Source organism: Zalophus californianus, chromosome 1 (genome assembly GCF_009762305.2).
Source record: "Zalophus californianus isolate mZalCal1 chromosome 1, mZalCal1.pri.v2, whole genome shotgun sequence".
NCBI classification, from domain to species: domain Eukaryota; kingdom Metazoa; phylum Chordata; class Mammalia; order Carnivora; family Otariidae; genus Zalophus; species Zalophus californianus.
In genome coordinates, this window is record NC_045595.1 from 207,522,357 (window position 1) to 207,549,162 (window position 26,806).

At 39.6% G+C, this 26,806-nt stretch overlaps 1 protein-coding gene across 7 annotated transcripts in view; it reads left to right on the forward strand.

The window, feature by feature from the left end:
• Window positions 1–26,806, forward strand: part of TTC3 (tetratricopeptide repeat domain 3) — a 116,521-nt gene that overhangs the window by 87,759 nt on the left and 1,956 nt on the right. For all 7 annotated transcript variants that reach the window (XM_027582290.1, XM_027582293.1, XM_027582287.1 and 4 more), the window contains 10 exons: window positions 8,287–8,426; window positions 11,078–11,146; window positions 12,086–12,182; window positions 13,549–13,649; window positions 15,969–16,059; window positions 16,464–16,565; window positions 19,830–20,191; window positions 21,752–21,878; window positions 22,065–22,205; window positions 25,744–25,836. In XM_027582290.1, coding sequence (XP_027438091.1) covers window positions 8,287–8,426; window positions 11,078–11,146; window positions 12,086–12,182; window positions 13,549–13,649; window positions 15,969–16,059; window positions 16,464–16,565; window positions 19,830–20,191; window positions 21,752–21,878; window positions 22,065–22,205; window positions 25,744–25,836 — 1,323 coding nt within the window. The remainder of the gene's footprint in view (window positions 1–8,286; window positions 8,427–11,077; window positions 11,147–12,085; window positions 12,183–13,548; window positions 13,650–15,968; window positions 16,060–16,463; window positions 16,566–19,829; window positions 20,192–21,751; window positions 21,879–22,064; window positions 22,206–25,743; window positions 25,837–26,806) is intronic.

Consider the following 26,806-nt stretch of genomic DNA (forward strand, 5'->3'; position numbering starts at 1 on the left):
TTATTGAGATTTAAGTACACCCGGCAGAAAAGGGTCAGTTTGTAAAGGTCACTGTTATTACATTTCTATTATAATAGTTATAGCATTCCTGTTATAATTGTTTTCACTTGGGATAGAACTGGGGAGATTTGAAGGATGAGAGGAATTAAAAGGAACCAGACTTTCTGGTCAGTTGCCTGGTTGAATGAGATCTTCCTAATTGGGAGAGGAGAAAATGAGCAAAAATAAAACTCTGCACAGTGACTCATAGAACACTAATTTGAATAAGCTGCCTGGAGGGCTTAACAAAATACAATATTTTTATAAACTTTCTATTGCCTCAGTAAATTCAGTTTTACTAAACTCGTATAAGAATGCCTATGGCTGCCCAATTAAGTGAGGAGAGCAGATTTTCAGACTGCCACTGAAGGTGGGCATCTGATGAGTGAGGTTTCCCTCTCTCTGGCAGAGGCTTGTTCAACTTTTTATATAAACTGCTGGTCTGACTGGGTCCTGTATTTGTGCAGTTTATCAAGACATCTTTGTACACTTGATCAAGAAATTCGCAGTTAATCAGGCGCCCAGGGAGGGGGGCTGCTAGGGAGCCACAGCTCTGACTGGGACTGGCCTTCTGATGCAGTTTTTTTTTTACCTTCACTGAGGCTCTGGGTCTGCTTTTAGGTTGTTGTTCTTAAGAGTGTAGTCAGTTTGTTTTTTAAAATAGCCATTATTTAGTGCCCAAATTTCATACCTGTTGGGTTGTTAGACTTCCCATATAAATTCTAGACCCATTTCCTATCACGATAAGTTGCTCATCTGAGTTTTTAGGTGGTTGTCCACACAGGAGCAGATGAGATGTAGCTGTGGCCATTTCTTTTTAATCATGATTATGTTCATAATTAGCTTGTGGAGGAATCTTATAAACATAAAAAGAAATTTTTGCCTTTTATTGATCTTTCCCTGGCCTTTGACTCTCTAGTCCCTGAGGTTACCAGCTAATACTTTTACTTGAAAATAGCTTGATACTACATAATGAATGTATTAGATGCAATACCCTTTCATACCGTAGAGAAGAGATAGGCAAGCCCAGGCCTCGGTCAGGCTGCCTAGGTTGAACTACAGCACTATCATCCAATACCTTTGTGACCTTAGTTTACTCAATCTCTTCTACCCTCAGTTTCCTCATTAGTAATAAAATCTCTACTTCATAGGTTTGTGAGGCCTCACAGCGATGGTTGGACAAGGGTGGGTAGGGTTGTCCAAAGATACTAAGTATAGTAGAAGGAAGAATTGTCCCACTTAAAATGACACTCATACCCCTCCTGAGAAAAAGTGTTTACAAAGCAGTTAAAGAGTGCTTAGCACATAAAAGCATCAATAAAAATCTGAGCTAGCTATTTTATATAGCTAATGGGGTTTCATTATTATGAGCTAGGAATGGCCTTAATAGACAAATAGGCCAGTTATCTATTCTGTCAGAGGAGAATACCTGTCTAAAGCCAGAGTGTCCTGTTGTTTTTAATGTACCTCCAATTTGTAACTGGCAGGTTGTAACTGATCGCAGTATTGCTCAAGGGTGTATGTTCTTTTTAGTTTATTAAGATAAAATTTACCATTTTAACCATTACAAAGTCTGTAATTCAGTGGTTTTCAGTAGACTCACAATGTTGTATGACCATTACCACTGCCTTGTTCCAGAACCATTTCATAGCACAAAAAAGAAACCCTGTACCCGTTAAGCAATCACTTCTCATCTCTCCTAGGACATATGTTCTCAAGGTGCTTTAATGAGATTTTCTTATAGCTGAGATGGGTATTTAAGTTGACTTTGACTCCTAAAACACAGTCAAAATAATTTTGGCCTAGAATAATTTATGGAGAAGAATTTTGGAACTTTGTCCTATTTTTATATTAAAACAGAATCTTGGGCCCTGCCTGCCAAATATTTCTCAGCCCACATCTGTGTAGCGGTGGGGTTTTCCTATTCAGTCACAATCATTGCCAAGTTCAGCCATTTTTAATCTAACATTTATGGAGCTCATTATGTGCCATACTCAATTGTAAATTTTTTACATGAATTGTTTAATATCAAAGAATCATAGTATACTAATGCTATAGTATAGTACACGAGTATTGTCTCCATTTTACTTTTAAGGAAATGAAGGCAGGAGCAGCTAATGCAACTTGCTCGAAGTCATACCAGTACTAAGTGGCAGAACAGTTAATGAGTGTCAGGCTCTAGATCCCTTGCTTTTGTCCTCCCTTAAGAGAATGTCAGTTCCACAACCAGTTGAAAAATATTTCTCAGCACTTCATGAGGAGGATAGGGGTATCAGTTAATTGCTGTCATATAATAATGCTGAGTAACAACCACCTATAAAACCTCAGTGACATAGAACAGTAAACATCAAGTTTGTGAGTCTGTGGGTTAGTTTATCCCAGTTGGGCTTGGCTGGACTGTTTCACCTTTGGGTCAGCTGGGGCTCTGTTCTTGGCTGTGCTTGCTCACATATGTGGGATCACCATATTCTGTGTCCACCTACATCAGAGGACATTAGGCCTGCACATTCTGTGAAGATTGTTGCTTGATTTCTTGCTAGTATGTTGTTGATATTATCCATTATTTCATTGGACAAAATTTATTGGATGCTCCCCTATAAAGAAGACATACAAATGGCCAACAGACACATGAAAAAATGCTCAACATCACTCGGCATCAGGGAAGTACAAATCAAAACCACAATGAGATACCACCTCACACCAGTCCGAATGGCTAAAATTAACAACTCAGAAAACAACAGATGTTGGCAAGGATTCATAAAAAGGGAAACCCTCTTACACTGTTGGTGGGAATGCAATCTGGTGAAGCCACTTTGGAAAAACGGTATGGATGTTCTTCAGAAAGTTAAAAATGGAGCTACCCTACTACCCAGCAATTGCACTACTAGGTATTTATCCAAAGGATACAAATGTAGTAATTCGAAGGGGTACATGCACTCCAGTATTTATAGCAGCAATATCCACAATAGCCAAACAATGGAAAGAGCCTAGATGTCCATTGACGAATGGATAAAGAAGATGGGGTGTGTGTGTGTGTATGTGTGTGTGTGTTTGTGTGTAATGGAATATTCCTCAGCCATTAAAAAGAAAGAAATCTTGCCATTTGCAACAACATGGATAGAGCTAGAGGGTATTATGCTAAGTGAAATAAGTCAGTCAGAGAAAGACAAATACCATATGATCTCGTATGTGGACCTTAACAAAACAGATGAACAAAGGGGAAGGGAAGGAAAAATAAATTAAATCAGAGAGGGAGACAAACCATAAGAGACTTTTAACTATAGAGGACAAACTGAGGGTTGCTGGAGGGGAGGTGGGGGGGATGGGGTAACTGGGTGATGGGCATTAAGGAGGGCACATTGATGGAATGAGCAGTGGGTGTTGTATGCAACTGATGAATCACTAAATTCTACCTCTGAAACTAATTATACAGTATATGTTAACTAAATTGAATTTAAATAAAGAATTAAAAAAAAAAGAATAAGCCAAGCTCTGTGCTGGTCTTCTGGGACTTTATGCAGCATCCTCTTTATGAGATCCTAAGAAGTCATTTCTCTCTGCTTTCACTACCTGGGCTTCTTTGTGCAGCAGATTTGTTTTTATTTTGTGGATATAGCTCACTGTATTTCCTCTGACTTTGTTTACCAGAAAAGTTTTAAGCTATTTCTAAAGAATGGTTAGGGCCTTATGCCACTCAATTTTTTTTAAAGATCTTTATTTATTTATTTTAAAGAGAGGGAGAGTGCATGCACACTGGCAAGTGGTGGAGAGGGCAGGGGGAAGGGAAAGAGAATCTTCAGCAGACTCCGCACTTAGCATGGAGCCGGACGCGGGGCTCAGTCCCACAAACCCAAGATAATGACCTGAGCTGAAACCAAGAGTCGGCCACCCATCCAACTGAGCCACCCAGGCTCCCCATGCCATTCATTTTTATGTTGCTTTCACTTCTAGTTCTATATTACCATTTTTATCTTTTTATTCTGTTTTCTTTACCTACTTCACAATCTTTCTATTTTGTTTTTTTTTTAAAGATTTTATTTATTTGAGAGAGAGAGATCACCAGCAGCGGGGAGGGGTAGAGGGAGAAGCAGACTGCCTGCTGAGCAGGGAGCCTGACACAGGGCTCCATCCCAGGACCCTGGGATCATGACCTGAGCTAAAGGCAGATGCTAAACCAGCTGAGCCACCCAGGTGCCCCTCTTTTGTCTTTTTAAACTATATGTATATTATAGATACATATAATACACACATATATACAGTAAAGGGTACCTCAGTTATTTATTTTGGAACACAGTTGAGGTTTAAGAAAAAGAGGTATGGAAACCGAATGTTTTCTAATTAAGAAAAAAAGCCATCAGAAACTCTTTATGTCAATAAGCTGTGCATATAGAAGATAGAGTTGTGTATAGTTTGTTTTTTCTTTTATTCTAGTGTTTCAAAGAAAAGGATTCAGATCCTTCTCTTTCATGTAGTCAGAGACAGGAGCTGACAGCTGACCTAGTTAGCATTGTGAGGCAGCTGTGTCATTAAAGGGTGGTTAGTTCAAACAGCAGATGACTTATGTAGCATCTTCTGTGGCTGAGCTGTGTGTGTGTAATACTTTGTGCCTTTTGATACTGAACTCCTTTTGGTATTTGTTGCCAAGTAGGTTCTTATGCCCCAGTATAACCTTGTGGTTAGACATCATCTCCTGGCCAAGGGGCTAAATCTGAGGTGAAATCATTGGCTCAGAATGGAAGCACAGGATAGGTGAGATACAAGGTTGGCTTGGTTACCAGCAGCAGGGCTTGCATATGGACATTAGTCATGGTAGTAGAAGTGAACCAGGTGCAATACAGGATTTTGTAAGTAGAGTAGACATGGTGGTCACCTCAGTGACAGTAATGATTCAGTGATTCACGGTGTAGCAGCAAGGAATATGTGAGTAAAACTGTCCCCATGCTAGAGGGAATGTCATTGAAACGTCATTGAACTTCTGCCTAAAAACAGTTGGCCTATGCATCTCAAAGCCAATGAAATCAACCCTACCCCTGTGGTAGGACTTGGAAGTCTTTAAGGACCTGGACTGTTAGCAAATCTGTCACCCAGGAACATCACAAACCTTGGTGTCTAAAGCTTAAGAGGGAGAAATGTCCTTTTTCTAAGTAGGTGTTGTCTTTGACTGGAAGACCATCACTTCCCACAGAGTCTGTGTCGGTTGGCTTCAGGTACACCATCCTCTTTGAGGGAGGAGGCCCCCAGTTTCTGTTTCTGAACCTATACCCTCAGTAACCTGGTCACATTCTCAGCAGTTGTTGATATTATTGGAATTTCAAACTGGAAAATATTACAATTTAAACTTGTTTCTTGTAAATATTGCTCTATTCCCTGATTCACATATTATTAGAAATGACATTCTACTTACAAATGACGTGTATTTACAAGCGTGTGCCCCACCTATACCTCTGCCAGCACTGAATGGATGACACTTTGAAAAATGACATAAAACTTTGAGAGAATGTATAGGTTCAGAAGAAGTTTCGGAAAGCAGCACCTTCATAAGAAAGCTAACAAGGAAGGCTGGGTCTCATGTGGTGTTTTACGTAATCATCTGGGGAAGGGTAACTACCCCTGCTTCAGAATACAGGTTTTCACTTCTGTTTGTCACACTGCCTGAAATTCTGGTGGGTATCTCGACCCAAAGGCCCCTGGGGCCAGGCCAGAAACACCACATTTATATTCTAAAAAGCAAACAACTATTGGACTTGCCAAATGTATGCAGACTATCTCTAGATTAGAGAATCACTCTGGCTGAAGAGTGAAGTGTGAACACTTCTAGGCAAGCTGAGGGGGTTCTTCAGAATCCCTTAGTGCAGTCAGGTGCTCTGAATGCTGAGAGACATGAAGGAGAGGAGAAATGTTTAAAGCATACGTTTGGAAGGCGGGCATGCCCTGGGTCGGGGTGTTTAAATGAGGGGTCAGGTGAAGCTTGAGGGTGTTGCAGGAGAAGGATCCTTGGAGGACGAAATGAATGCCAAAAAGAAGAGGGAAGCTACTGCAGACAGACGTGAATCTTTTCAAGCAGGTTTCAGAGGAAATTCTGAACTTTCCTCTTTGCCTTCCCTTGCACCACATCTCTTTCCCCAGCACCCAGGGTAAGACTGTGTCTTATACAGTCAGATAGACTCTTCATGGTCTGGGGACTTGCCCTGTTAACTCTGTAACCCTCCTTGTGTCCGGTTTACCATTGTAACCAGGAGCTTCCTGGAAGGAACTGGTGGACGTTTAACAGACATTTCTAACACGGCTTTTCATGGGGAAATGCATTCTAAGTTACAACCAACCAAGTGTTCGGCGGACTTTTGGATAGAGTGGGAGTTGGCCATATTGGGAAAGTCTGTTTTGAGGAGCAAAGCACACCTGACTTGATCATGTGCTAATCTGTGCCTGTTGTGTAGAGAAACATGACTTAGAAGCATGTTCCTCTCTAACTGGTTTTGTTGAAAGCTGTTTGAATTCATTATTTTTTTTCCTTTGATATCTTGTCTCTGTCAAACACTTGTAAATTTCTGCTCTGTCCCATCAAAATGACTGCAGGGTTAAAGTTACGGAGTTCTCACATATTTTATTGTTTATTCATAGATTTATTTAGACATCCGAAGCTAGGTTAACATCTCTGTTTTCATGTCCTAGCCTAGTACATCATTTGTGCTCTCCTTTTTTGTTAATGGGATTTTTAGCTGTTCATTGAAAGTAGAAACCTATCTTTAATTCTGTAAACTTCTGCTTTGTTTTATATCCTACTTAGACACATGGTCTCTTCTCCATCCCCTTCTCTAAAGTTTCCTCTATTTCTTTTTATCATCCCTAATGTTACCACCTCATCCTTATTGTCTCTCATTTGGGCTACTGCAGTGAGATTTTAAGAGATTTTACCTTCGGGGACCTGGGTGGCTCAGTCTGTTAAGCATCCAGCTAATGACTTCGACTCAGGTCATGATCTCGGAGTCATGGGATCGAGCTCATGTCTGGTCTCCGTGATCAGCACTGAGTCTGCTTAAGATTCTTTTTCTCCCTCTGCTCCTCCCCACACTCATGCTCTCTCTCTCTCTATTCCAGATAAATAAATAACTAAATAAATAAGTATCTTTTTAAAAAAAGATTTTACCTTCTTCTACCTAGAGTTTTTAATTAAGGGTTACAATTCATATTGAGCTATGAAATCAGTTTAATGATGGTGACTGGAATTGTTTTTAGTAATTGAATAGAATAGAAATATCAGAAAGCATCTCAAAAAGTAAAGGCAATTCTCTTTCAGTTGTGTGTGTGTACATACATACCTACGTATATTATGTACATATGCTATGGATCGTTATTAAAATGTATTTGTTATTTTGGGTCACAGTCAAGAAGATGTGAAGGCCACTGTTTTGGTCTAACGCTTTCACATGCCTTCACCCAATCCTAATCCATCTCTGTGTCTTTCAGAGCTCTTTTTCCAAAACCAGAATCTCATCATCTCATTGCCCTGCTTGAGTCTTCACTGGCTCCCCGTGCTCTGCAGGACAAAATCCACCCTCCTTAGCATGGCTTACAAGACCTTTCATAATTTGAACCCAAAGCATTTTGGGGTACCATTCTCCCTGCCCTGCCTTCCATATGTCCACCTTGTATCCCAGCCACATAATAGTGCCTCTTGCTTTTGTTCAGACATGCCGTACTCTTTTATCCTTCTCCCTTGCCATTCCCACTGCTTGGAATCCACTCTCCACATGGCGTCTCATCTTTTTTTTTTTTTTTTAAGATTTATTTATTTATTTTAGAGCAGGAAGGAGGAGCAGAGGAACAGGGAGAGAGAATCTCAAGCAGACTCCCCGCTGAGCACAGAGCCTGACTTCGGGGCTTGATGTCATGACCCTGAGAGCAGACCGGAGCTGAAACCAAGAGTCAGATGCTTAACCGACTAAGCCACCAGATGCCCCTGGCATCTCATCTTTAAAGACAGAAATCAGAAATCACTGATTTTGAGAAACCCTTTTCCAGTACCATAGAGTCTGTCATGCCTCTGTGCCTTTTTATTTGACAGCCTCCCCCCACCACCCTGATCAGTGAGAGTAGATGAGGCCCAGAGCTGTATGTTCTGCTAAACTGGAGGCATCGATTAAGCTACCACCACCACAGTTCTGGTCTTTGGGACTCTTTTTTTCTTTTCTTTTTTTTTTAAGTAAATCTTCCTATTATTTAAGAACTTTCTAAACATGTTTTTAGATCTCAAAGACAGAATTAGATTGGTTCCTTGAAGATTTGGAAAAGGAAATAAAAAAATGGCAACACGAGAAAAAAGAAATCCAAGAAAGTCTGAAAGCACTAACAAAGAAAATGAGAAAGGTTTTAAATGCCAGTGAGAGGTAAGTAACAACTGAAAGGCAATGATTTTTATTGCTTTTGAGGGGGCGGTTGTTAACATTTTTGATACTCAGTTTCAGACTATGTCAGGTAAAGAACAAACTTAAATATTGTTTTCATCTCATTTTAGAGAACATTCAATGGAGAATTATCTTAACTAAAACTTTTCTTAAATCTACCCTGTTGACAGATAAAGTGGGACTTTGAATCAGCAAAGATTCTAGTTGGACACCACCCCTTACTGTGAACATTACCTTTGACCCATTTTTTCCTTTTCTGTAAAGTGAGGGGCTTGGTCTAAATCTAAGTTTCTTTCCTGCACTAGGATTCTGTGGTGATTATTTATCATTACTTTCATCTTGAATCTTTAAATTATTAAAATTCGGTCTTGTGGTATGAAGCATTTGGTAATAAATACATACAGGTAATACAGTTGTCAGATGGGCCACGTTTGTTTTGAGATTCTCTGTGATCCATTCCTAACCCCTCTCTTCCCTAAAAATTGATATGTCATATGATTCCCCAGCTTAATTGTTACCTACCACCGTGTAACAAAACACCCAAACTTGGTGGCTTAAATTAACAGCCATTTTTTTTGATCCTGATCTTGGAACTTGGGCTGAGTTCCACTGGGCTATTAGGCTGGTCTTGCCAGTGGTTCCTCATGTGGCTGGGAGTTGGCTGAAGGCTAGGTGCAGCTGGGATGTCCTGGGATGTCCTGGCCTTTTCTCTCCATGTAGTTTCAGGGTTGCTCCCTTTCCATGTGACTTTTATCTATATGGTCTCTCCATGTGGCATTTGGTCTCCAGCGTGGTAGACAGACTCCTTATGTGGTACCAAAGGGCTTCAAGGGTACAGGAGTGGAAGCTGCCATGTCTTCTGAAGGTCTGGGCCCAGAACTGTCAGAGCATCCCTTCCACCACATTCTTCTGTTTAAAACAAGTGGCAGGTCTACTTTAGATTTAAGGGCATGAAGAATGGGAGGCATGGTTCATTTGGGGCCGCACTACCACACTCACCGTTCAGGACATTTGTGCTTTTTCCATCATTTGCCATGCCATATGATCAGACGGCTTTTATTATGAGTCTTGCTGGCATTACATTTGGGCAGTTTTTAGGTAGTCCTTAAAAGAATGATGACATATACAACACTGCCTATGGCACGTCATTTTGAGTATGCTCAGAGTAGAGTAGTTCTGTCAGAACACATTTACGGAAATGATAAAACTCTACAGTATCCCCTCCACTTCCCCGTAGTTTTCACTTTCTGTGGTTTCAGTTACCCGCGGTCACCCACAGTCCAGAAGCTCAGATGATCCCCCTTCTGACATGTTGTCAGGGGTCAGTAGTAGCCTAAGACTGTGCCATCCACCTCACCTCGTGTCACCACGTAGGCATTTCATCGTCTCCCCTCATCGCAAGAAGGGCGAGTGCAGTGCATGCTCTATAAGAATTTTGAGAGCGAGACCACATTCCCATAACAACTGTTCTAATTTATTATTAGTTATTGTTGTTAATCTTTTACTGTGCCTGATTCACAACTTGAACGTTATCATAGGTGTGTAAGTGTAGGAAGAAACCGGTTTGGTACAGGCATCCATGGGTCAGTCTTGGAACCTATCATTCCATGGATAAAGGGAGACTGCTGTGCCTCTTAATATTTGAGCATACCAGTAGTTATTCAAAAATAAAGGAATATTTATATTTAATATATATTTTTGTATGCTCAGTTCAAGTGTACTATCAAAACTAGATAAAATAAATGAGGCTATTATAAAATTTTCTGTACTAGCATAAAAATTAACTTTCTGTTGAGGAATAAAGTTTTTATTGATTTTTTTCCACTTCATTAATTTGCCTTTTTCTCTCCCATTTTAAAGATAAGCTACAGACTTCTCTATGTGTATTATTTTTTACACCTTCCAGATAAATGATTTAAATCTAAATTTTTATATTTAGATTTTAAAGTAAAATCTTAAAGCCTTTTAGATCTCTCAGAGAAGTACAAAAGATAGGAGAAACGATTGCTGTCCAGTATTGAGTACTTAGAGGAGGACATATTTTACAAAAGAAGTGAAAATGGCATTTAAACATTTAGGTTCTTAATGGAAATGTTGGAATTTTTAGCAAGTAGAGATGACAAAAAGTTGTGTGGGAGAGAATGAAAGAAGAGGCAGAGTCCATCTTTTGCAGGGTTTTGCTTTAAAATCAAAGATTTACACATTTGGTTTTGCAGGGTTATCAGACTGGATGTGTGTGTTAACTGGGCTTTTAAGTTCTGTTTTAAAGACTAGAAGGCTGTTTTCATTTTGAATGAGCTCGCTGGTTATACTGATGATGATTGACAACACCTGCACTCTTCTGTGTCACACTGAACCCCCGGGGAGGCACTTCTTGAAGTGAACTGAGATTGGGTGGTCTGCACTGCAAGCATATGACCTAGGGTGAAGGAAAGATTTCTGCCCTCCAGGCGTGAAAGAAAAACGACCCGGATTCTTTGCCTATTTAGAAGATATAGAAATGAAATCAAAATGTAGAAATTTACAAAGAATTCAAAAAATGTTTGCGTGGATATAGGTAGAATTTACTGTGAGGGATTGTGTCTTTAAAAATATTTGAAAACTGATTAAAATTTGGTGATTTTCTTTCATAGATATGCCCAGAAAAATGATGAAAAAGATAAGGAACATGAATTACTTCTGGATCAGTCCCTTGAAATCAGGCAAATTAAGCTTACATTTGTTTTTACTGTCTTATTATACTTTTAATACCAGAGGCACCAGCACACTAGGCTTCTAAGTCTGTTGTTGTGGCTTGTCTGTTTTTTTAGAATAATTATGTGTGTCTGTTCTTTATTTCTGTTTTTATTTTATTCTTTAAATTAATATTTAAATAAGTTTATTTTTTGAGTATTTTTATTTTATGATGTTCCTACTACTTTATTTCACATTGTCAGTATAAAAATCCTGAATTTACTATTATTGATTACTCTTTTCTTTTGAATTCTGAAACTAAATGTGTTTTTAAAACTTTTTTGTTACTTAAAATAACAATCTCAACTTTATTATGGTAGTTTGTGGCTCTATAATTATAAGTTTATTGAAGTTTTTATTATGAACTTATAAAAAGCTTCCTTTTAACCTTTATTAATGGAAATAATGTGTTTACATACTGGTAGCCAGTATATCCAGTAGTTTAGCATTTGCGTTCTGCATTTCTTGTTGAATATTGTTTCACATACACATTTCCATTCACATCATAATTCATAAACATATTGCCATGAAAACTTGGTACAGATCACTGTTTTCCTTTGTGTTATTTCCTTGTAATGTGTGTCAAAATAGAATTTCTGACTGAAAGGATGAGGGATGTTCTATAAAGTTTAGTAATACAGCCAGATTGTACTCCACCTGTCCTCATAAAAATGATGAACCAGAGTCTCAGCATTTCCACCAAACACTCAATTTTATTTTATATGTTCCTTTGATCATTTGTGAAGCGCAAAAAGGACATATGAGTCTGTGTAGTAAATAGTCAAATACTAGGCAAGAAGGGACCTTAGAGGATGTTAGTCTTTCTGTGGTGTGATTCAGAGCTAGGCCTTTGGCTATCTCACTGGTTTTTTTTTCCCCCCAAGAAGTTTTTTTCTCAATATTTGCAGTAATACATTTACAAATGAGAAAATGAAAGTAGAAGGATATATAAAGAAAGGGAAGGAGAATTATGAAGAGAATCTTCAAAGAGCTGTGGCTGCTGAGGTGAGTCTGAGACACTTGGCGACTGACAGTTATGGCGACATACATTTGCTTTGTGTTGTTACGTGTGAGGCGTAACAGCATTGCCAAAAGGTGTGGAGGCTGGGGATATCCTCTTACCCATGATCCTACCTCCCAGAAATAGCTACTTTTTTCTTGCCTATCACTTTTTAATGTTTTTTTACCCTTAAGCTTACATTGTGTTATGTATCTGTACTCATAGTGTACACCAAATTTTGCAGTCTGCTTTACTTATTATTTTAATTCATTTTCCATGCTCTACACTTAGAATGGCTTCATCATATATAGTCAAATGTTACGCCATGAAGTAGCCAACCATAAAACATACTTGCCAATACTAGAAGAACTTGAAAATATTCCATTTATTAATACACTCTCAGAAAAAAATATGCTCTCTTCTTCCCCCAGAAGAATATATACTAATGTCAATATACTGTTTGAGACACTACTCAGACAAAATTCAAAATCACAACCTCTGGCTGTATTTTATTTAGTTCCCAAAACATGGTTGTCTTTGTTTTTCCAATTGAGAAGAAATGTTCTTGGTTGGTTTATATATCTGTGATTTTTCTGGGAAATTTAAAAGGGTTAGCTTATGTAGTCCACAGACGGACTTTTGATTAAATATTGACTGTGCAGCAGCTTCTAAGGAAAGGAAGGGAGGAAAAAAGCCAAAGTACATATATTTTTGGGTCCTGTGCCCACATCTATATTCATAAGCTTGTTCAGGTCCCATTTACCACCATTTGGCCTGCCCGTCTGCCTGGTGGGTCCGGGACTAACACCTGCATTAAAACAAAGCAGTTCTATATTTCCATAATGACTTAATGAAAATGGCCAGTAGGCTTATTGGGAAGCTAAAGAGTCTATAAAGTTTTAAGAACCTGCCCCAGAGGCTTTTGAAGTTCGTACTGAAAACAACTTCTCTGAGGCCTTTAAATTTGTGAGGGTGCAGCCTTGGGGTTATTCTTCAGGCCCCTGGCCCTCTGCTCACCAGGAACAGGACCATAGATAATACACATCGGGCGTATACGTGTAGGTAACCTGGCTCTGTGCTTGTACATGGCTTAAGCGATAAGCCATGTGGAAAGTTTCATATCTGAGAAACGTATCATTTAAGGTAAAATAATTTTACTGTCATTATGTTGTTCTATTTTCAAATCCAAAAGTTTTATTTAATTCATGTTCACTTGTGTGAAATTACAGTATTATCAGGTTCTAATGATTCTGTCATCATTGGTCATTTAAGGAGAAACTTGAAAGTAGTTCAAAATGTTTAAGTTTTAACCTAAAATAGTTTCAGTTTCATCATCTTAAAATACTTAAACATTCTCTAATCTAATGTTAGGTATCTGTGCTTGAAAACTGGAAGGACATGGATGTGTACAAATTACAGATCATGGACTCACAGGCAGAAGGGTATCTTAAGAACCTGAGGCTCCTGAGCAGGTACTGTGTGGCATCACAGATGTTCTTTCTGGCATGTCATTTAGTAAATCCAAGTTAGAGCTGATTTGAGGGAAAAAAATGTTTATATTAGACAGGACTTTTTTTTTTTTTAAAGTAGGCTCCATGCCCAGCATGGAGCCCAACAAGGAGCTTGAACTCATGACCCTGAGATCAAGACCTGAGCCAAAATCAAGAGTTGCACGCTTAACTGACTGAGCCAGCCAGGTTCCCCAAGACCATTTTATTTTTAATAGTTATACAGTCAATACATGTTCAGTTGTAGGAAAATCAAAACGTACAAACAAAACTGGTAAAGATTATCCATAATTCTAAATTGATGTGTAACTAGTTAGTATTTTGGAATAAATCAGTAAGTGTTTGAAAAAAAGAAAATCTGTGGTTTTTTTTCCCACTAAGTAATATATAGGAAACTTCCTTTCATATCAATAATTACATTTCTCTAACCTAATTTTGCAAAGTTGAATAGTGTTCCAGCATACAAATGTGTCGTGATTTATTAAACAACACTGTGATGGTATAGTCGGGTTATTTGCACATTCTGTTAATAAAAGCTGCATTTCAGTGAGTTCCCTTATAGCTAAATTTTTATGCATATTACTAATCATTTCCATGCAATAAATTTCTGGAATGAAGATCACAGCTTTTTAAAAAATTACCTTCTATATAAGAACAGTCACTTAACAGTCTTAGTGGTAGACTAAGAATGGAATGTCACTTCAAAAGATATTCACCTGTGGTCATTTTTTTTAACTCTCCATCATCTTTCTTGTTTTTATTTGACGTCGTTTTTGGAATAAGGTTTACCTGGGAATTTTAGAGGGTCTTCTTCAGTCTAGCCTCAGCATTTTCTGTGTGGATTTTCACACAAGGGATTACTTTTCATCTGGTCTTTTTATCATATTCCACAGTCAGTTTTCATCCTTCCCTATGCTTTTTGCTTTAACACTTCAAACCCTCGGTGTTGACCCTCTCTGGGGTCATGGAAAAGGTTTTAAGGTAGTTTTTATTTCTTGATTTTTCAAGATTTTGTTTTTTTTCACATGAGAAAACCTTTCTAATGAGAGAAAACTAATATGCTGATTCGAATTACAAGACTGGTACAGCTGAAGTGGAAACAGTGGTGCCGAAAGGCTGGTGTTTCATCTTGCTGTGGGCCATATGTTATGGCATCTCTGGGAAACAGAGCTCTCAGACCTTTTGTCTGATAGTGTTGACTTCCTCATTAAGCCTCATAGTACACGTAGCTTTTTTCTTAGCTTCTACCAAAGGATAGCGAAAGAGAAAAGACATAAAAGGAATGTTCTGGTTTTTCTTTAAGATATATAATGAGAACTGACACAGTCACGGATTGATAATGTTATTGATCTTCCCAGTTAGGAGTGGAAAGCTTGTTTGTCACTTTCAGTAAAGGTGCTGAGGTATAAACTTATCACAGTCTGTTAGGCCCCACTCTTTATTTTACCATAAGGCGAGAATGAGGTTTTTTATTGGAATGTTTAAGTGTTCCATGTTGCCTTTTTATTTTTTTAATGTAAAAACAGCCGTTGATGTTAAACATGAAGATGTTAAATGAAAAATGGTCAAATCTTCAAAGTTAGGGCAAGAAATTAAAATTTAGGAGAATATTTACTCTCTGCCCACCAGCCTGGGAAGTTTGGTTAATCAATAATTAAGATTTCCTAAAGTGCTTCTATTGGTGAGTCTGTAAGATACATAATTCTTTAAAAATAATTTTGTGTGTGGGGCACCTGGGTGGCTCAGTCTTTTAAGCATCCAACTCTTGATTTCTGCTCAGGTCATGATCCTCCGGGTTGTGAGATTGAGCCCCCTGTCGGGCTCCACACTCAGTGGGGAGTCTGCTTGAAGATTCTCTCCCTCTGCCCCTCCCCCAAGATGTGAGCACTCTTGCGCACTCTCTAAAATAAATAAATCTTTTAAAAAAATAGTTTTGTGTGTGTGATCATGTTAAATATATCTTTCTGGGGCCCCTGGGTGGCTAAATTGGTTAAGCATCAGCCTTCAGCTCAGGTCGTGATCCCCGGGTCCTGGGATTGAGCCCCATGTTGGACTCCTTGCTCAGCGGGGAGCCTACTTCTCCCTCTCCCTCTCCCCCTGCTTGTGCTCTCTCTCTCTCACTCTGTCTCTATCAAATAAATAAAATCTTTAAGTATATATATATATATATATATATATATATCTTTCTCATGTTTAAGTGTTTTCATTTGCACTGTAGTGTTTTTAACTCTTAAAAACATACCTGAAGTAGACATTAAGCAGTTCCATGTTTTTCTTTTTCAGTGATTCTGCAACTTACCCTGATATGGAGTCGGATGTACATTCATGGGAATTATTTCTTTCTAAGGTTAGAAAAGAAATCGTGAAAGTAAAGGTACGTTATAAAATATTTTGTAATTCTGTCAAAACCGATAATGATGATGAGTGTCACTGAAACTATTTGTTGAGCTGTTAAAGGCAATATATATTTTTTTGTTGTAATTATTAAGAGTTTTTCCTGAAAATAATGCTGTTTTCTTAATTAGCTGTCTTAAACTCTGCCTGTAATTGAGAAAATTAGAGAAGTTATATTTGATAAGACTATAGAGCATTCCTATTAATGAGGTCTTATTTTGAACTTCTTTCAAGAAATAATTGTTCTGATACTTTGCGTGTCTGTTATATTTCCTGAAAGATTGTTGACCATTTGTAAATATATAGTAAGAAAAAAGAATTGACAGTTGTGATTCTTTCTGGGAATTTATTAGAAGAACTTAACACTTTTCCTTCTACCTACAGTCTCAGTATGAAGAACAAATACAGGCAGTTAAAAATGGCTCTCGGCTCAGTGAACTTCCTAAAGTGCAGATTCCTGAGCTTTCATTTCCCACATGTGGCACAGTAAGTCTGTCACAGCTTCTTTCTTTCTTTTTTCTTTTTGTGTGTGTGAAGAAGAGAAAACAATAGTAAACCATAGTTTCTTTCTTATTTGGCCAGAGTAGATTTTTGTTGTTTGTATTCTAGGAGTGGGGATGAGATGGATTAATAAGTTACCTTAATGTTTTCATTATTGGTGCTACTGGTTAACCCTTTAAGCTTAATAATAAACATTCTTATATAACTGGATGAGTCTTTCTGCTTCAGTGTCTGAGGATGGGACTGAAGTAAACACAGGGCTGGTACATTGCTTTCTTAAGGATGCTGGTGTGTGTTTTCTGCGTGTGAACGAATAATCCAAGAGGATCAGTTGCCTGTGATTTAGACCAGCTCTCTCTACAAATACCACCTAAAATATAGTCTTATTCCTAGATACTTGCAGGCATAAGACCAAAATTAAGATTTGTTTTTTCATCAAATACAGACTAAAAAGTGCTATATCTGAGACATACAAAGGTTTTGTTGGTCTGATCTGTCATATTTTATTGCTAGTTTGAGGTATTTGCTGAATCTTTTGAATAATAGTGATTGCCAAACCTCGCTTTGTATTTTAAAATATGCAGCACAGTAAAGAAAAACATTAGTTCTGTATTGTGGACTTTAAAATAGGGCTCCACTTAGTATCACTTTATTGTATTCTGGGGTACATATTTCTTATTTGGACACAGAGCAGTTGCTCAGCCGATACCAAATTGAAAAGAATTAAGACCAAAGGAGATCAGACTGTAAGAATTTAAAGAAGGACTCTATTCAAGAGTTGATTAGAGGTAGGTTTCAGAATATTTTGGCACAACATTAAAAACTTCTGGTTGTGAATTAGTCTGCTATAAGGAGACTATTTTCCTTAGGTCCTGATTTGCATCTTTCTGCCACTGCCAGACCTTTATCTGGGATGTTCCCCAGCCTGGAACACCAACCTCACTCTCCACCTTCTGCCTCTTCCTAAAAGCCCAGTCAAAGCTGCCCACATTTGTGCCTCACCCTGTAACCCTTCTGTGATGTGCATTCAGTCTCCTTAATGTAGGTGACTACACTCAGGAGCCTGATCTTGAAAGTCTCTCTCTAGCCAGTACTTTGCATACTAAGCATGCAAGCTTACTGTGGTTTCACCTGCCAAAAAATGTTTTTAAAACATTACAAAGGGAGCACCTGCGTGGCTCAGATAGTTAAGCATCTGCCTTCGGCTCAGGTTATGATCCCGGGGTTCTGGGATTGAGCCCCACGTTGGGCTCCTGGCTCAGCGGGGAGCCTGCTTCTCCTTCTCCCTCTGCCTCTCTCCCTGCTCATGCTCTCTCTTTCTCTGTATCTCTGTGTCTCAAATGAATAAATAAAATCTTTAAAAAAAAAAAAAAAAAAAAGATTGGCCACCTTGAACTGAGTAAAATACTCTTTTGGGATCCATTTTCTTCTCTCCATAGAAACACATTTTTCTCTCCATTGAACTGAGTAAGAAGTAGAGTTTGATGTAGAATTAAAGATCACTTTTCATTTATAATGTTTCTGAGTTCTTTATTTTTTTTTAAGATTTATTTATTTGAGAGAGTGTGTGGAGGGGAGGGACAGAGGGAGAGTCACAAGCAGATTCTGTGCTGAATGCAGAGCCTGAGGCAGGGCTATATCTCACAACCCTGAGATCACAACCTGAGCTGAAACCAAGAGTCAGATGCTCAACTGACTGAGCCACCCAGGCACCCTCTCTTTTTTTTTCTTTTTTTTTCTTTTTTTTCATTTTGGAGAGAGAGTGTGTTTCTAAGTTCTTATGGCAGACATGGAAGGGGAAAAAAATATGAGATCTCAATAGAATATTTGCTATTAATTTTTAGTTGTAGCTTATGTAATTTTATAAATACACAAAAAAATTTTAATATCTAAGCCTTGGGAACTCTTAGGGTTCCAGGAACTTAAGTAATAAGTATCCCTAAAAACCATTAGCTTTGTGTGTTATTTCTCCCACATTCATTCATTGGGTATTTAGTGGTGATCAAGATCAGATATGGTCTGTTCCCTCAAAGGGCATATGGGTTTGGGAAAAGAGAGTTATTAAGCCCATAATTATAAGTAAAGTGTGCCAGGGTTTTTCACAGGAGTATAAAATGCTATAGCAGCATATATTAGGAGGGGTTAACCTAACCTAGAGGTCTAGGCCTCAGCAGAAGATTCCCTGTTGGAGGTCTCAGTGAGTCAGAGATCTGGAATAGGAATTAACCAGGCAAAAGGAAGACACGGGTATGTGTTTGAGAAGGGGTAGACAGTGTGATATTTGGAGGGTCAGAGTATCTCAAATGCGAGAAACAGCATATTTGGAGGCTAGAAAAACAGAAAACACTCTTTCATGGATATAAAAGAAGTTCAGTATGATAGAGGGGGGCTTTGGTGAGAAAAATCATAGAAGTACCCAGGGGCCAGAACCAAGGGAGCCTTACTTATTCTGTAAGGTGTGTTCAGCAGTTTGACTTTTCCTGAGGTCACTAAGAAACCAATATAGGTTTCAAGTAAGGAGATGCCATCAGCTGGCCCACAGTATGGAGAACGGGAGAAGGGCTCACTGTCAGCAACTGTGTCCCAGATTAGACAGTGGGAGTTGGGCTGGATTTGAGAGGTCTTTAGGATGAACAGTGGAAATAACTGTACTGCCTGTGAGATGGGGGGCACGGTGTGTGTATTTTGGGGAGTTAGGACAAATCTGGTTTTCTGTCCGTGAGGTGGACACCCAAGGAAGAGCAGGATCGGAGACTGAGCTGAGCCTGATTTTGAAGACACAAGTTTAAGTGGCCTTGGATTTGCCTAAGAGGAAGTTTGGATTTGCAGTTGTGGATCTCAGGAAAACATTCAAGACTAGAATCTTTTAAAAAGTGGGCATTATCAGTACTAAGCACACAGTCACTGAGGCATGAAAGAATGTGAAATGTCCTGGAGAAGAACATGAATCTCCACCCCCCAACAGCATCCTAAGGAGTGTCCACATTAAGGCACAGACAAGCATTAAGAACTGCAGGGAGAGCCTGGGAAGGGGCTGCAGAGAGGTGGGAGGGAGGTGTGTGGAGCCCAGTAAAGCTCATTTTAAAGTGAAGGTGACTAGCAGTTTTTTAAACACAAAACTTTAATTTATTGTATTCAAGTTTCCTGTGCACTTGAGCACCCAGGTTTTATTATAGTCTGCTTAATCGTCAGTCTTTATCCACAGATGTTTCTCTTAGTGATCCAAGGACTATGGTATATTCTTCCCAGATTCCTCCTCCGGTACTTCCAGAGTCTTCAGGTCGTGAGGATCATGGAACCTCCACTTCTACAAGTCATGGGACTGGAAACCAAACAGCAGTTCCTAAGGATTCAAGTCTGGCCTCTGCCAGTGATGGCCCAGTGGGGGCTTCCTCTCCACCGTTAACAGGATCGCTCTCCCGTCAGCCCGAAGTCATCCAGCTGCGAGAGTGTAAGATCACGGGCCAGGAAACTCCACCAAAACAAAGCCTTGTGGCTGATCAGAAACCACCTATTCTTCCAGGACGTGTTACCCGCTCAAGCCAGTCTCCAAAAAAGCCATTCAATAGTATTATCGAGCACCTGTCAGTGGTATTCCCATGTTACAACAGGTAGGGATATAAAATGTCTGTGACTCTGTTAAATACTTTATTGAACTGAGGTTTCCTGATCAGATAACATTATGGCCAGTTAGGGGCTGAAGTGGAAACCACTCCATAGTTGTTTTACTCAGAAAAGACAAGTGTTACCTTTTTTTCTTTTTTTGTAAACATAGAGGTGAGCATTTTCAAACCAACTTTTGATATGCATTTCTAGATTGAAAACACTGACTCCTGGTTACTCCACACTCATCAGAACCCAGGGCAATTTGCTGAGATATTGATGAATAACATGCTCCAGTCCTAGTATGCAATCCCTAAATGAAAAACAAAACTGCAAAACACTAGTTTCCTATCATTTGGGGGAAGAAATACCAGCTAGCAAGGAAGGCGGCAAGAACTTACACCTTGCTAAATAGCACCTCTGATTTGTTAGAGGTGTGAAGTTGGAATGACCAGGTGTGATTTGATAGTGAGTCAGGACTGTGGGTGTGTTACAGAGGGTCCTGTGAGGGTGGGGAACGCTGCTTTATCTAAGCCAGCAAGCGTTTGCCTGGCAACCTCTGACCTCGATCTGCAGGTTGGTATGAGGGATCAGAAATGCTCCCTGTCTCAGCCAAGGAGAGAAGCAGTGAAGGCAGTACCTCAGGGATACAGCTAGGAAGAGAGGAATCCCCATCCCAGAATGACCCTCTGTACTCTTTCCCATGTTATTTCTGTCTTTGATATGATATTATAAGTTTTGAAATTATACGTTTGAAACAAAGTAGTGTTTAAATTATGATTGGCCAGAATTAATGTTTTGCATCTGTTGTGGAGCCCTGCTTATTTGAAAATAAGTATATGTCCATGGGCATATTTAGCCCTGCCTAAGTTTGAGAAACTTGTAAGTTCCCTCAGTAGCAGTTCCCAAGCTAATTGTAAAAATGCTCATTATAATTACCAGAAGTACCTTACAAATAAAATGGTTTGCAATCCTGACTAAATTTGGGAGAGTTTAAACAACCGAATAGAAATGCATCCTAATTTTCTGAAAATGAAAACATTTGAGGTATTAGTACTCCTCCACATATCAAGTTCCTGTTGATTAATGGTTTAATTCCATCCACTGGTACTTGTGAAACATTGAGGCCTTGAAAACCTTGTTGTTAGGTTTTTTTAAGGGAGGCAGTCAACAAATCTAGTTTCCCTTTAGGTAAAAAGAGATTTTATTGATTTCAAGTCAGAACCAACGTTATCTGATCAATCAGTGATTTAGCATAAAGCTACAATACATCCAGCCTATACAAAATCTGGTTTCAAAGTAGATATGGATATCCCAAATGGATCTAGCAGATAAACTGTTCTGTTACTTTGAATTTCTAGTAAAATAAATATTTAGGAATAGTATTGGAATTTTCATAACTACTTGGAAAGAGTGATTCTCTTGCCTTTATATACAGTTGCTATTGTTTAATTTTGTATGTATTGGGTTTGTTTCTTATAGCTGTTGGGTTAATATTGGCACATAATATTTGTCCACAGTAGAAAACTGACTTTCTCTTGTCATTTATCTCTACTTCCTCTTTTTAGCACCGAGCTTGCTGGTTTTATTAAAAAAGTGCGAAACAAGAACAAGAACTCGCTCTCAGGATTGAGTATTGATGAAATTGTCCAAAGAGTGACAGAACACATTCTAGATGAACAGAAAAAGAAAAAGGTCAGTGTTTCATCCAGATACAATAACACAATAAAATGGTCCACTTTATTTATAAAATATGAGAATTATAAAAAGCAAAAAAAAAAAAAAAATGCATCCAACCAAAATATGGAGAGCACTTCAGTAAAGACAGAAGATTTGGGTTTACTAAACTTGCTTCTCTCCCTGCCCACATTCTCTCTGTAGCCAAATTCAAATTCAGGAAAAGACAAGAAGTTGTCTGAGCCCAGCTCTGCTGCTTCTGTGACCAGGGCCTCCCAGGACCCACCCTCCATAATTGCTGGACCATCACCCAAAACCAAGGGACAGAAGACAGAAGATATCCCTGTGAGTGTTATATGTGTGACGGTGGAGTCAGTTATGTTTTTTTAATGAACAAGAAGGAGACAAAATAGTTAATCCATGATTTAGCCCCATTCTTTTCATTTCTAGACCTAATTTATTTGATCTTAAAATTAGAAACCAGGGGCCCCTGGCTGGCTCAGTTGGTAGAGTATGCAACTCTTGATCTTGGGGTTGTGAGTTTGAGCCCCATGTTGGGCATGGAACCTACTTTAAAAAAAAAAATTAGAGGTGCTTGGGTGGCTTAGTCACTTAAGCATGGACTCTTGATTTCAGCTCAGGTCATGATCTCAGGATGGTGACATCAAGCCCCTTGACAAGCTCTGCTCTCAGGGAGTCTGCTTGAGATTCTCTCTCTCCCTCTCCCCCTCCCTTACTCGTGTGCACGCTCTCTTTCTCAAATAAATAAATTTTTAAAGAATACTAGAGACCAAATTTAGATGTACTTAAGTGTCCCATTAGAACATCTCTGCTTTTGTGGGTACCTGTGGGTCCCTGTTGGGAGAAGCCCCTGCACTAGAGAGACCAGGAGAGCTCTGGCCACACTGTGGGAACTGGGCCTACTGGCAGTCAAATACAAGTTAATTTTTTATAGTAAGAGTGATATTTTGAATAGTTGGGGAAAATGATTTTTGAATCATTTTATTCCATGTCACCATGGGCTTTGGAATCCCAGACTTAGTTCTGTCACTTGGTAACACTGTGAGCTCAGATCATATCTGCTTGTTCAGGCTGTTGTCTGGATGAAGCGCTAGAATAGAATGACCAGGGTCAAGCTCTGTATTCATGCAAGTCTGGTTGCTTCTCCTCTCTCTCCCCTTGAGTGCCTAGAGGGGGTAGGGGGGACACTGGACACTTGATCTTACGGGCTAAACTTGCCTCAATTTGATATATGGATTTAAAATGTTTTTTTGTTCTTTTGGACAATAAGAATGTTACGTTTACATAGATCTTTTTATAAAATACTGTAGTATCTATGATCTCAATTGATAAGGTATTCTAATTGTCTTTATTTTATAATAAAGAAACTGAGGCACAGATGATTGATGCAGCTTGCCAGCATTCCTTCATTTGATCTGGGTTTGTAGCATGTAATTCCCTAATCCTCACCACATGGAGCCAGCCGATGCTAGGGACTGTGTAGTAGGAACCAAACGTGGTTGAAAGAGGCCATTCAGGGCTGTGGGCCCCGGATTGAGTGCTGGTGTAAAGCATGTTTCTCCCTTTTGTCCAACTGTGATATCAGAGTTTATTTTTTTAAAGGTTTTATTTATTTGAGAGAGAGAGCGAGCAGGCACGAGGGTGGGGGGGGAGCAGAGTGAGAGGGAGAAGCAGACTCCCCGCTTAGCAGGGAGTCCGGTACAGGACTCGATCATGACCTGAGCCAAAGGCAGATGCTTAACCGACTGAGCCACCCAGTCGCCCTAGTATCAGAATTTAGATGAAATGAAAATTAGAAGAGTTTCTGGCCCCATAGTGGAGTCAGTGATGCATGATTGCACAGAGTACTTGTTTGCTGACTTGAACTAAGCAGTGAATCTTTGTGTGAACTTAACGTTTTTATTCCTCCTGTACATTTTCACTTTCCGCTGTTCTTTGGCTATTTTCCAAACCATATATATTCATTTCCCAGAGCATCTAACTCCAGTGAGAGAGCTTATGAGCACACAGAGCATTCCTGCAAGACCTGGCTGGAGTGCCTCCCTCTCCCCAGGCTGCTGACTGGCCAGGTGCTGGGTGGTCCTCCGAGCAGGCCAAATGCTGAGAGCATCCTCACCGACACCCAACACCCGCCCCCCCCCCCCAACACACACATGGAATGCAGTCACCTTCAGGGGAGAGATTACTTTCTGCTTCATGGTCGTTGATGATGATGATAAAGTTGTAAAAGCTGACTTCTAAGAAAAATATGTATTCAAACTGGGACTTAGTTTGATAATTATAGGTAGTTTTTTTAAAAATTAAAAGTAGTTTTCTTTATCTTTTCAAATTACAAAAGCAGTACATGTTCATAGTAGGAAATACAAATAAAAAGCCTTTAAAGAACCCCAACACTCACCCCCTAAGGTAACCAGTATTATGATATTGGTATGTGTTTTTCTAATCTCTTTTGTATGTGTGTGTATATATGAATTTAGTCAAAACTATAAATACTTTTTGTGTCCTTTTCTTTTTCACTTAGTAATGTATGTGCCCATCTTTTCATGCTAATAAAAATAAGTCAAGTTAACTGGGTTTTTCAAGCCAAACCTAGCTCTGAGCTTTGCAGAGGCCTTAATCTGCCCTTCCCTGGGACTGACACTTCCATTGCTCCCTGACCCTCCCATCGGGCCGCAGAGTGGAGCTAGAGCCTCTCATTCTACTGTATCTACCCCATCAATGCTAGGGGAGAGACAGAAAACCCCATTCAGCAGTTCAGGGTCTTCAGAGCCTTTAGGCACTGTCCCCATCTGCATCCCTGACCTTAATCCCATGGCCAGGGCTGCTCTCATTCACTCGCCTGACAGTTTTGGAGAATCATTCTGGAGCCAGGTTCTTTGCCATTTGCTGAGGATATAGATGAACAGGGCTCCTTCTTTGCCTTCAGGGTGCTCAGAGTTTGGAGGGGAGGAGGAGTGGAAAATAATGGTGCAGCGTGGGTAGGTGCTGTGATTTGTAGGGGGAGTTTGTGCCTGGTGTCCTGGGTGGCACTCCAGCTCTGCTTTCACAGAAAATGCTGTCTGTGCTCACCAGACTGTGTGCTGCTTGAGCCAGAAACTCTCCCATTCAGCTCTGTGCCCTCGCGCCCCGCACAATCCCTGACCACGGATGTTTGCTGAATGAGCCATCAGTTTGTTTTGTTTTGATTTGCACACGTAATCCACATCCATAGAAACTTTAGAAAATAGCAAAGAAAAAAGTTAAATCTCTTAACTGAAAGTAACTGCTGTTCACATTCTATATCTTTCCAGGCTCTTTTACAAGGTATCTCTCTCTACAGCCGTTATCTTTATTTCAAAAAATCAATTATGTGACTATATGATATGTACTGTTTTGTAACCTGCTTTTATTCAGAGGATTGTCGTCACCACCTTTTTGTGTCAGGGATTGTGGACTTCCGTCATGATTTCACTTAGCCCCGTAATAGTCCATAGTGTGGATGTGTCATCATTTATGTTTCTGTCCCCAACTGTTAGATAATTAGATGAATGATTAATTTATAATATTCATACCATAGTTTGGGTGTGGGGTGGGATAATTAGAAATTTGTAATCATTTCCTGGGAACCTATTAGCCATATAAAACATTTTTTTCTGTGAGAAAATTATAACTTTAAAGGTGTATTTTTTTCTTTTGTATGTTTGTAATTTTTCTTAAGAAATGCTATTAAAAACTAAGTTGCTCCCTCAGCCTGCTTAGCAGTAATTGGGAGTAATTTGCCACCTTAATGACAAAAGTGTATAAAGGCCACTTGTAGGAAGGGCTTGTGTAGTAAAAAGGAATTTAGCTCTTCTTCATTACGGGGATACATTTGTTTCCACAGGCATCAGGTGCAGCTTCCTGTGAACTATGCCGTGAGGTATTCAAATCCAAAAATGTGCGTGTGCTAAAATGTGGGCACAAGTTTCACAAAGGGGTAAGAATTCTCTTTGGCCATCCTCATATCATGAATTTCGACTATTAAGTATTTTGAAAATAAAAAGGGACCTTTTTTTAAAGATTTTATTTATTTATTTGACAGCGAGAGAGGGAACACAAGCAGGGGGAGTGGGAGAGGGAGAAGCAGGCTTCCCGCAGAGCAGGGCGCCCAACATGGGACTGGATCCCAGGACCGTGGGATCATGACCTGAGCCAAAGGCAGACGCTTAACGACTGAGCCACCCAAGCGCCCCAAAAAGGGACTTTTTTTCATAGGTGTCAGTACTTGTGTTTTCAGAGTATTTTCTGTATAAGCCTCCTTGTGCCAGTGTTCATTGTCTCCCTTTCCAAAGATTGCTGCTGTGGAAAGGGGGAGAGGCCTCCTGGGGTCTGGGGTGTGCAGTTTTGCACACTGTCCTTTCCATCCATCACGTCATGGGTGGAGGAGAACAGTCCTAGTCGGCTCCCTCAAATATAAATATGTTGGTGCTGAAATTCAAAACAGTGTTTGTTTCTTAAAAGGTAATTTCTTACACACATGGCTCAATAGATGCACAGTGTAGCATTTTGTCAATTTAGTGCAGTATATGAAGTAAGTTTAACATTTTAAAGGAGAAAAGCTAAACCTAACTGGGTCCATTGTGCCTGATCCTGGGAGATTCTGGCTTGTACCCTTGCACGATCTTTGGGTAAATATTTTGGGTGCTGTGGGCATTCATTCTGTACCCCTGCTTCTGGTTAGAATAGGTCAGGTCTCTGCCATGTCAGTGTATTAATCCTTTGGAAAAAGGGATAGACACAACACACTTAGGAGGAGGAGTTGAGACAGCTTGCAGTCTTTTGCATGGCCTGTGTCCTGCAGGTATCGGGGTGTTGTGCCTGGGCTCTCAGACTTAACACACACACGCAGCTCTTAGCAGCAACAGGCAGCCACAAGCAACTTGGGACCACGATGGTAGACAGGTTCC